Raw genomic sequence first — 9061 nt, forward strand, 5'->3', positions numbered from 1 at the left:
TTCAGGTAAAAGCGATTGAGGCTCCTGGGACTGGGCATATGATTGATTTGACACATTTTCTATAATCAATAGAGGATCAATTGCATCGTTGAATGATTGAGAATAATCAGTTGCCTAACTTGCTTCAGAAGTAGGATCTAAACCATCATTCAAAGCGAAGAAATCAATTCCAATCCCTCTGGTTCGCATCCTCAATACCACAATTTTTCATAAAGGTTTTATAAAGTGATAAAGTGATAAATCTATCCCAAAATCATGAATATGAAGCTTCCGATATCCTGACTGGCATTAAAAATTTAATACACTAACTTGTTTAGGGGATGCACTAGGTAGCCTATTTGGGAAATTAAGATATTCGACCGAATATTCGACATCGTCAAAACCGTCGAATATTCGTATTCGTTACACCCCTATGCACTGGCCGGTCCCTGGGTCTCTGATAAAACGATTCCGTTTTCTGATGTAGACCCCACTTGACTTCCATCATGAGACCATGTAACCATAGAAACGGTGTGGTTATGATCTTCACATATGGAGAGCTGACGGCCTGTAGTCGAATCCCAGACGCGAACGGTGTCATCAAATGACGCTGATGCGACCTGACCTCCGTCCGGAGACTAGGGGTGGAATCGAATAGGGATTTTCCATATTCGTATTCGAAAAGATCTTTATATCGTCTTATTTGAATCCGAAAATATCTAGGGAGCTATTATGCGTATTCGATATTCGAATATTGAAAAATATTCAAAGTTCTTGGCAGAATTTCGATCGCATGAAATGATTGATTGACGCTCCAAATAAATCCCGCGCGACTTAGTGTAGTTTCGTCGCGCACTCGTTGTTTACCTCAATATCCTGTTGCAGACTGACAGCTGTATTTATTCGTTACCTACAATGGACGATGCCTCTCCTTACCTTCCGAGACGACTTCAGCGATCTCAGAGGATAGACTATCATCTCTTGAATGATGGAAGCGACGATGAAGTGCCTACAGAAGACCATATCTTCAAAAGACCTCGTTTAAACAAGCCAAAAGAAAGCCCAGAACCTATAGTAGAGAGGCTCTTCAATAGTGGGAGGGATTTGTTAGGCTTACGAAGACACTCCCTGCATAGAGAAACAATGAGACGGCTGGTATTATTGAGGGATCTATATAAATGAGAGGGCTTGGTGGTGGGCGCGTGCTAAATTTTCGAATATGTCGAATAATTTTCGAATAGAGGAATTTTATTTGAAAAGATATTAGTCAGCTGGAATTTATAGATTATTCGTATTCGAAATTACTATTATTTTCGAATATTCGACTATTCGATATTCGATTCCAGCCCTACCGGAGACCAAGCAATCTTGTAAATAGTGCCGGTATGGCCTTCGAGAATAGAGAGCTGATGGCCGGTAGTCGGGTCCCAGACCCGAACAGTATGACCACTAAATGCTGATGCGACTTGGCTCCCGTCGAGAGACCAGACAATGTGTCAACCGTATGTGACCGCTAGTCACATAGGAGACTTTCCTATTCCGGATATCGGTATTGGTAACTACCGATCCCCGAGGATTATGCAGAGTTTTCTGTTATCTCCATGGTTCAAAAGTTATGTCTCTTCTAACTGACTTTTTAGGCTAGATTGCTTATTATTCTTCATGTATTTAAACCATCGTTTGCAGCTAGATTGAAAGAATTAGACCTTCATCATTCGATATTCCTAAGTGTACATTACTAGCAATTACGTCTAGAGAGACGGCCAACACAATGTCATTAACAAAACCTGCGAAACCTTGGCAAACCGTCAGATCACCCTCAATTCGATCCCACACCTGGGCGATGTTGCCATCAGATATTACCAGGTTACCTCCCTCGCGATCACTAGAGAACTTGCTAATAGTGCCGGTATGGCCTTCTAAAACTTTGCACTGACCGGCAGTGGAATCCCACAACCGAGCAGTTTGATCTCGTGATTCCGAGATGACCCGAGTACCGCCACGAGCCCAGGTAATTGTACTAACCATGTCATTATGGCCACGTTTGATTGAATCATGTTATGTCTGGGGTCTTCAAGTGTAGGCTCTTCTTGCTCGGAGGAGAGATTGGTAATCACTGAGGTGACTCCACACTGATCTACCGAGACGGAATGATAGGAAGAACAATCCAACTTTGCTCCTGGCCGACCTCAATGTGATTAAGTCCCGCCAGAGCTTTCGGGTCGCGATCCTTGGGATGCTCATGGGAGAATTTACCCACCCCCTGAGTATCATGTCCAGCAATCTCAAGTACCAGAGTCTCGCCAGGCTCGAGGACAGTGCTTGTAGGCCAAACCTCAACATCCACTTTATACTTCTCGCCTTCATACACCGGCTGCACGTCGCTACCGAAGTAATCGCGGTAGGGCAAGATATCTTGGTGGAAGGGGTGCGTCGTGTTGATCTTGCGAAGCGATGTCCGTAGCCAGCCCTTCACAACAGGCACAGGGTCGCCCATGGTACCAGTGTAAAACACCTCTTCACCATTGGCATTGAGCTTGCGCAGGGTGACAAACAAATCGACCTCAGTAGGCACTGTCGCCTCTGCACTGAGTCGTGAACAGGAAACGGTCAGATGGGCAACAATATGGCCGGTAATTTCAAGGACGGATTCGGTACGGTAGGCGAAGGTGATAGGCTCGCTGTGTGGAAGTGATCACATCATTAGTTGAGTGCATATCGAAACCTCTGGGAAGAACATACTCATTGAGCGCATCGTAGGTGCAAGTGTCTATCACCAGACTCGGTTGCTGAGATAGCATCCGGTCTGGAGTGAGGAAAAACTTCGTATATCGGGTGTCCGGGATGGGCCAATTGCTCTCGTCGCGATTGGGGAAATTCAATTCCCTCTCGGGGTCATCCACCCCACAGTTTCCTTTCCGCACACAGATGTTGACCCGAGCCTGCTTGCCCGACGTCCAACCGTCATAGTCGTTGCCTTTCAAGAAGGCATCCAGAAAAGAGAGCTGCAGTTTGGCAGAATGAGGGTAATAGAAAGGTAGATCGTGACGGCCAACGATAAAACGTAAGAACTTGTAAGACGAGGATGCACGCATCCAACCGACTACATTTCCACGCAGGTGAAGCAGAATGCCACCCTAGGTCCATTTGATCAACACGCTTCGCATCGAAAATTTCCGGGAACTGGTACTTACCCAATTAGCGACACTCAGCAAAGGAACCTGAATATCGGAGAGATCAAAGTTCCTTGACTTATAGTATTCCTCATCCATGTACTTGTGAGTTGCAGTGTCCAGAGTCTGGTTGCGGCGATTTTTGACCAAAGTTTCAGGATCCAAGTCGCCTTCAAGAGTATTGTCACCCCATTTGCGAGCAGCGCGGCCGGGCATCCCGTACTGATTAGGCTGAACACCGTTGTGCCACCAGAAATCTGTCGCCGTAAAGCCTACATAAGCAACGTGGTCTCCACTCTGGAATGGAGAGGACCCACCGATAAATCGATCCGACAGGATACCGCCGTGGCGAACCCGGTCACGATAGTAGTCGCTCATGCCCTCCCAAGGGATAATCGCAGCGAGACCCTTTGGTTGACGCGCGGCGACTCTCCATTGAGTGCCAGCATAGTAACTAATCCCCAGCAAACCCACCTTGCCGGAGGACCATTCCTGTTCCGCAGCCCATTCGACGACATCGAAGAATGCCTCGCTAGTCCCACGCGACATCGTATCGAGCTCCCCGGGACTCTGCCCGGCTCCTCGTTCGTCGACGCGGACAATGACATAACCCTGGCGCGTCCAGAAGCCTGGATCAGGGGTCTCCCAAGATGAATGAGCTGATTTCATCTCAGGGTTGACCTGATCCCAACTCTTCTTGAAAAAGCTCTCATACGGAACGTCTTTGCCGTCTGTCGCAAGAATTTGATCGTTAATTCATTCTGCTGTCTCCACGGTTGAGGACGGGTACATACAAGGACCGTACGTGGCAATGGCAGGATACGTCTTCGAGCCAAATGGGACGCTATCTTTAGGGAGATAGACATTACACCGAAGAATACCCTTTTCGTGTGTCTTTAACGGGATGTCCACATTTTTCATGAAGACATAGGGGAAGCTCTCGCGGTCAATATTGACGAATTTGTTTTCGGCCATAGTGGAAAAGCGGTAAAAACGGTATATATATATATCTTGTAAAGATAGAGAAAAGGAGAGAGAAGGAGAGGGAATCCATCGATCAGTTGACGAAACGTTCTATCTATGTCTCGTCTCGGGTGGTGGTTATCCAATGTCACGGCACAACACCGGTTCCTCGGCATCGTCGTCTCCTGTTTTCGGCTCGGCTCCACACGGTCGGTTGGTTTAGCCGGCACACACGCATGGGGCCCGGCTGACAAAGCAGCTCCATCTGTGGGGAGAGTTCAGAAAGGGCGCATGAAATCCCACAATATAGGACTATACGGCCTTATTCTTGACCTCATAGCCGCCAGGTAACTGGGCATGATTTCCTAACACACCAACATCATCTTTTTTGTTCCGCCATGGTCTCAGTGACAGCAAAAACGGAAGCAGGGCAGAAGGCTCCGCTCATCAGTGACTATGGTATACATTATTCTGCTTCCGAGAAACCGCACATGTCGCAACAGACCGGGAGACTAGCTACTGTTGCTGGTCACATGGAGCGGGAAGCACAGTCAGTCGAGTTTGATCCCACACTTGCGCCGCACCCGTTGGTCCCTTACCCAGTGTCCAACCCAGCTTGGTGGCACAAGCCGTATCGCCGTCTGCCTGACTATCGCCCAGTCAACAAAAACCTAGATCGCGAGCAACGGCGGCAGAACCCGCTGTTTATGGCGGTGGGCTGGTTCATGATTGCAGGATGCTCCATGATTGCCGTAAGTTCGCATGCAACACCACCATGTGTAAGAACCCGGGCTAAGTCTCACTAGAATTGGTCCTCACTGTGGAGAAATACCGCTGGGCGGCTGACCGATGTTGGGGTTGGGACAGTTGGCGGTGAATTCTAGTCTGTGTGCTTGCTTGCGGTCAGTGAGAACACTGCCCACCATGCTGTTGATAGTGTACACGAACGCGATTCCAGTATTTCATGGGTGGGCGACTTGTCTGTTTCGAAAGATTTCCCGGTATCTTCCACGCAGAGAGGTGTCTTTGCTCAAAGGTTTCATAAGCACGTCATAGAAGGGATGAAACCTAGTCAAAAGTGTACCTATTTGTAGAGCAAGGCCTCTGCTTTTGAGAGTTCCCGAGAAATCCCACGCGAATATGCTCCACTGCTCGTCGCGGTGATGGAACCGCAATGCAGATATCCTGTCACGGCCAATCCGAGAGTAAGATACAGCCGCCTCCACTCTTCCGATACTTATAGTTGTGAAAACTGAACTTCAACCATTCGGGTCTCGAAAATCTCAATAGAAAAAAGACTAGAATTGCATCAAACCCCAATCACCTACCCCTTATACTAATCCCTTACACTAATCCCACGAGCCCAGCTGGTATTGAGTGTTACACATATTTACAAGCTCCCAACATTCACCCATCACCACGTTAGGACCTCGTTCATTTATACCACCCGCAGCACCAGCAACAAACAATGACGCCATCCAGTGGTCATCCGTTCCATGGGCTTCTCTAAAGCGTGGGTGCTTCATGAGTCGAGTCAATGCACGTCGTAATTGCGGGCCTTTGTTGCAAAGAATAGCATCCTCCACAGCCTGACGAAATTGTAATGCCCAATCATCTGGAGGCACCGGTTGCGCAAAATTGTCACTGAAGCGGAACATGTGTTCCCAGTGATTCCGGTACAGATTGTGGACTGAGCCCCCGCTACCGATGATCAATGTACCATCATCTCGCATTGGGCGCAGGGAAGCACCCATCTTAACATGAAAGTGCGGGTCGTACCGAGCATTCATCGAAACGATTACCGTTGGGAGAGGCACGCAGTGCGGAAACATGCGAATGATCACCAGGAAGGTGTCATGAATCCAGTCAAACTTCGGCGCTGCACGGGCCTTGAAGCCTGCGGCACAAAGCCTGTCAAGTACTTCCTGCCCTCCGTCGAGATCGGGCATCAACTTGTAGGGTAAATAGCGGTCGTCGCGAACGCCACCCATCGGCAGCTTCTTGGGGTCTGGGTTCATGCTGACTTCCACGGCATCTCCCAGGGTCGCCCAGTGAGCACCCTGTTACCCTCGATGAGAACCGATTAGCACGATATCGACAGGAGACGAGACCCCTGGGCCTCAAGAGTGTCCAATCTCACCATCATAACTATTCGCTTCACTCCGCGCCGCAAGGCCTCGTTTCCGACCTCCTCCCAGATTTTGGCAGGCTCCGACTCTTCACCCAGCATCATGGTGGAGCCGTGGGCGAAGAGGAACACCGGGGTTGATTCTGATTCAAGAAACCAGCAACGTTAGTGTACATGATAGAGCAAGGTGCGGCAAGAGGACTTCTCTCCCTGTACTTTTCTGAGGAACCTCCATTCCGTTGAGTTGTGCCACTTCCATGCGGTCACAGGTACAGGATGGGATTTGTTGAGTAAAAATGAGTTCTCAGGTTTTCGTCACCTTCTGCACGTTCCCTTTGAGCCCCGAGTGTCCTCGACTTGGGGGCGACATCAATTGCGTACGGGTAACGTGTGGGACTGGGTTGGCGCACGGTTCCATGTGTGGAGCCGAGCCGAGACGGGGAAATCAATCTAGTTGCACCTTCGGCTGCCCCCTACCTTTATACTGCTGCTGCCAGGGATCAAAGCAGAAAGCTCATTGCGAAGGAGACGGAAACACTGCTCTGTTGTCATGCTTGCAGACCTCTTTTTTTTTTTTCGTCACTTAGCCAACGTCGGACAACCTTCACATCATGTCGCTCACGGAGACGTATGAGGCCGTCCTGGCAGCCTGGACTGAGGGTCGTCTGGAAAACGTGCTTCAAAGACAGAAAGAAATTGCTCGCTTACATGCCGCCTTGAAGCAAGCTCGGTCTCAATTGATAGCTGCGTTTGCGGCGGGTATGTGTATCACTTCGCTTGTCGATTGCAGAAACGGCCCAACCAGCTCGCAAGCTTTGATACTGATTGCAACCCCGCCACAGATTTCGATGTCCCCGAAGCTAGCGCCGTGGAAGAGATCGAATGCGCACTCGATGGCGTGCAACAGCTTTACGATCAACTTGATTTCCCTTCCGCGCTCGCGAAAGAAAGGTCCATTCAGGCAGGTCGCTCAGCCCCCTCGAACTCAGTGGCACTGGGCCCACTGCTGATCCAAGCCGCCCTGCCATGTCCCATATCGTCTGTTATCTTGCCCTTGACTGCTGCTGTTGCTGCTGGGAGTTGCTGCCTTGTCCATTTGTGCATTGAAGCGCCTGAGGTCAGCCGACTGCTTTACGCCATTATCCGAGATAGCCTGGACTATGAGGCGGTAGGCCTCGTGAACCAGCCGCTGAGTTCCACAGACTTCGGCGTTCTACACTTTGAATCCGCTGTCTTGCAAGACTCCGCAACCGGCTCTGAACTTGCGACTGTGCTGCGGAAAACCAATCCGATGGCGCGAATCCATACCCCGGCGCCCGGTTTGCCTGCCATCTTTATCGACCGTAGCACACCCGCACTGGAAATGGCCGCAAATTGGGTGAGAGACTCAATTCTGAATGCTCCTGTCCAGCACAGTGGAAGGATGCCTCGTCTCTGCTTTGTGGATGAAAGCATTCTTCAACAATTCCATGCGATTCTGAAGCGTCACATGGATACCTCGGGGGAGGCTGGGGCACATTTGCTGGAAACTCCCACAACTAAGGAGATAGCCAGTAGCTTAAAGGCTCTCTTTCCCTCGCTTCAGAAGAAAATGTCGTCCAGCCGACCTGATCAACTGCCTCGATTGGTCGTTTTGCAATCCACTGAGTAAGGTCCACAGGATCTGAATCCCAAACTATCGGCCAGCTGACCTGATCTATGCAGTCCAACAAACCCCGAGACTATCGGCCAGGTCGCAAAATTGCTGACACAGTCGTACCAGGGCGTTTTGTTGATTCCAACGCGCAGCTTGGACCAAGGAATTGATTTGTGGAACACAGTGTAAGAGTGGACGCTCAGTCCATGAATCGCAAGACTATCGACTAATCTGTCTAGGAACACTGGCATGTCCGCCACTGCAACCTACCTGTTCGGGCAGAAGAAGGAAACCTGGTATCTTGCACAGTTCCTGAAATCAGAGCACTGCTTTATCAACTGTATTCCACCACGGTCATTCGGTGAGTGAGCTTCCTTGATCCAGCCCTTGGAAAAGCTAGAACTGACCTTGCCCTCTACCTACAGCTATGATTGCTCCTAGCTCAGCACACGATACATTCACTCTCCCTTACCGCCCAGAGGACTTTTCTACCAACAAGGCCATTCTGCAGGACAGCCATTCAACTTCGCGCCGTGATTGGTTGGATTTAAAACGACTTGCGCAACCTGCTGGCCATCAGCTCTCGTACTTTGAGCAAGGACTTATTGTGGGTCTGAGCGTTACAGCTTTGGCTGCTTCTGGGCTAGTATTTGCCATTTTTAAACTATTTAGAGGCTCTTAGTTATGATTAAATGGGTTTACCAAAGCCCCAACGGCCGCTAATTAGTTAACTATCTGGTTGTTCGTTACCACCTGTTTAAATACCAATTATCGTATTGCCCCGTTAACCACCAAATTTTCCAATCTCGAATATCCAAAACAAAAATAATCAAACATGGGATCCATGGAAATTGCATATCTAGTTATGTAACCTCGCTATGTATTCATAAAAGGCTATGAGCTCTTGGAAGGTTGTGAAGTGGGCTATGAATACTATACTGAGTAAATCCCGCTCACCCAAGATGTTACCTCGTATAATCCATCTAACTGGATGTACTATATATATATATATATATATATATTTATCTAGTGATTACTATGGTCATTATGTCGTTTCCTCTAAAGATATCATGAGCTATTAGTTCTATTTATATAATGTGGTTATGTGTCGGTTGACTTGGTCATTGCCCTAAGCAGATATCCTATCGATTCAACTGAATGTAGGTATATGCTCGGTGGGTA

The 9061-nt window shown here is 48.8% G+C and overlaps 4 protein-coding genes across 4 annotated transcripts; 2 read left to right on the forward strand and 2 right to left on the reverse strand.

The window, feature by feature from the left end:
- Positions 1 to 2116: 2116 nt before the first annotated feature.
- KD926_005459 (Alpha/Beta hydrolase protein) lies at positions 2117 to 4127 on the reverse strand (the record flags this gene model as incomplete). The annotated part of the gene is made up of 4 exons (XM_053095559.1): positions 2117 to 2660; positions 2722 to 3116; positions 3174 to 3883; positions 3947 to 4127. The coding sequence occupies 4 exons, from the start codon at positions 4125 to 4127 to the stop codon at positions 2117 to 2119; spliced, it is 1830 nt and encodes a 609-aa protein (XP_052949782.1).
- Positions 4128 to 4513: 386 nt separating this feature from the next.
- Positions 4514 to 4999, forward strand: KD926_005460 (uncharacterized protein; the record flags this gene model as incomplete). Its single annotated transcript, XM_053095560.1, has 2 exons — positions 4514 to 4867; positions 4922 to 4999. 2 exons carry the CDS (start codon positions 4514 to 4516, stop codon positions 4997 to 4999), a joined length of 432 nt encoding a protein of 143 aa, XP_052949783.1.
- A 465-nt stretch (positions 5000 to 5464) lies between these two features.
- KD926_005461 (DODA-type extradiol aromatic ring-opening family dioxygenase) lies at positions 5465 to 6502 on the reverse strand (the record flags this gene model as incomplete). The annotated part of the gene is made up of 3 exons (XM_053095561.1): positions 5465 to 6175; positions 6256 to 6386; positions 6460 to 6502. 3 exons carry the CDS (start codon positions 6500 to 6502, stop codon positions 5465 to 5467), a joined length of 885 nt encoding a protein of 294 aa, XP_052949784.1.
- Positions 6503 to 6854: 352 nt separating this feature from the next.
- Positions 6855 to 8561, forward strand: KD926_005462 (uncharacterized protein; the record flags this gene model as incomplete). The annotated part of the gene is made up of 5 exons (XM_053095562.1): positions 6855 to 7002; positions 7086 to 7890; positions 7948 to 8064; positions 8119 to 8240; positions 8305 to 8561. 5 exons carry the CDS (start codon positions 6855 to 6857, stop codon positions 8559 to 8561), a joined length of 1449 nt encoding a protein of 482 aa, XP_052949785.1.
- Between the last annotated feature and the right edge of the window lie 500 nt (positions 8562 to 9061).

The sequence above is a fragment of the Aspergillus affinis genome (genome assembly GCF_023601865.1).
Source record: "Aspergillus affinis strain CMG 70 chromosome Unknown NODE_272_length_11696_cov_88_425166, whole genome shotgun sequence".
NCBI classification, from domain to species: Eukaryota; Fungi; Ascomycota; class Eurotiomycetes; order Eurotiales; family Aspergillaceae; genus Aspergillus; species Aspergillus affinis.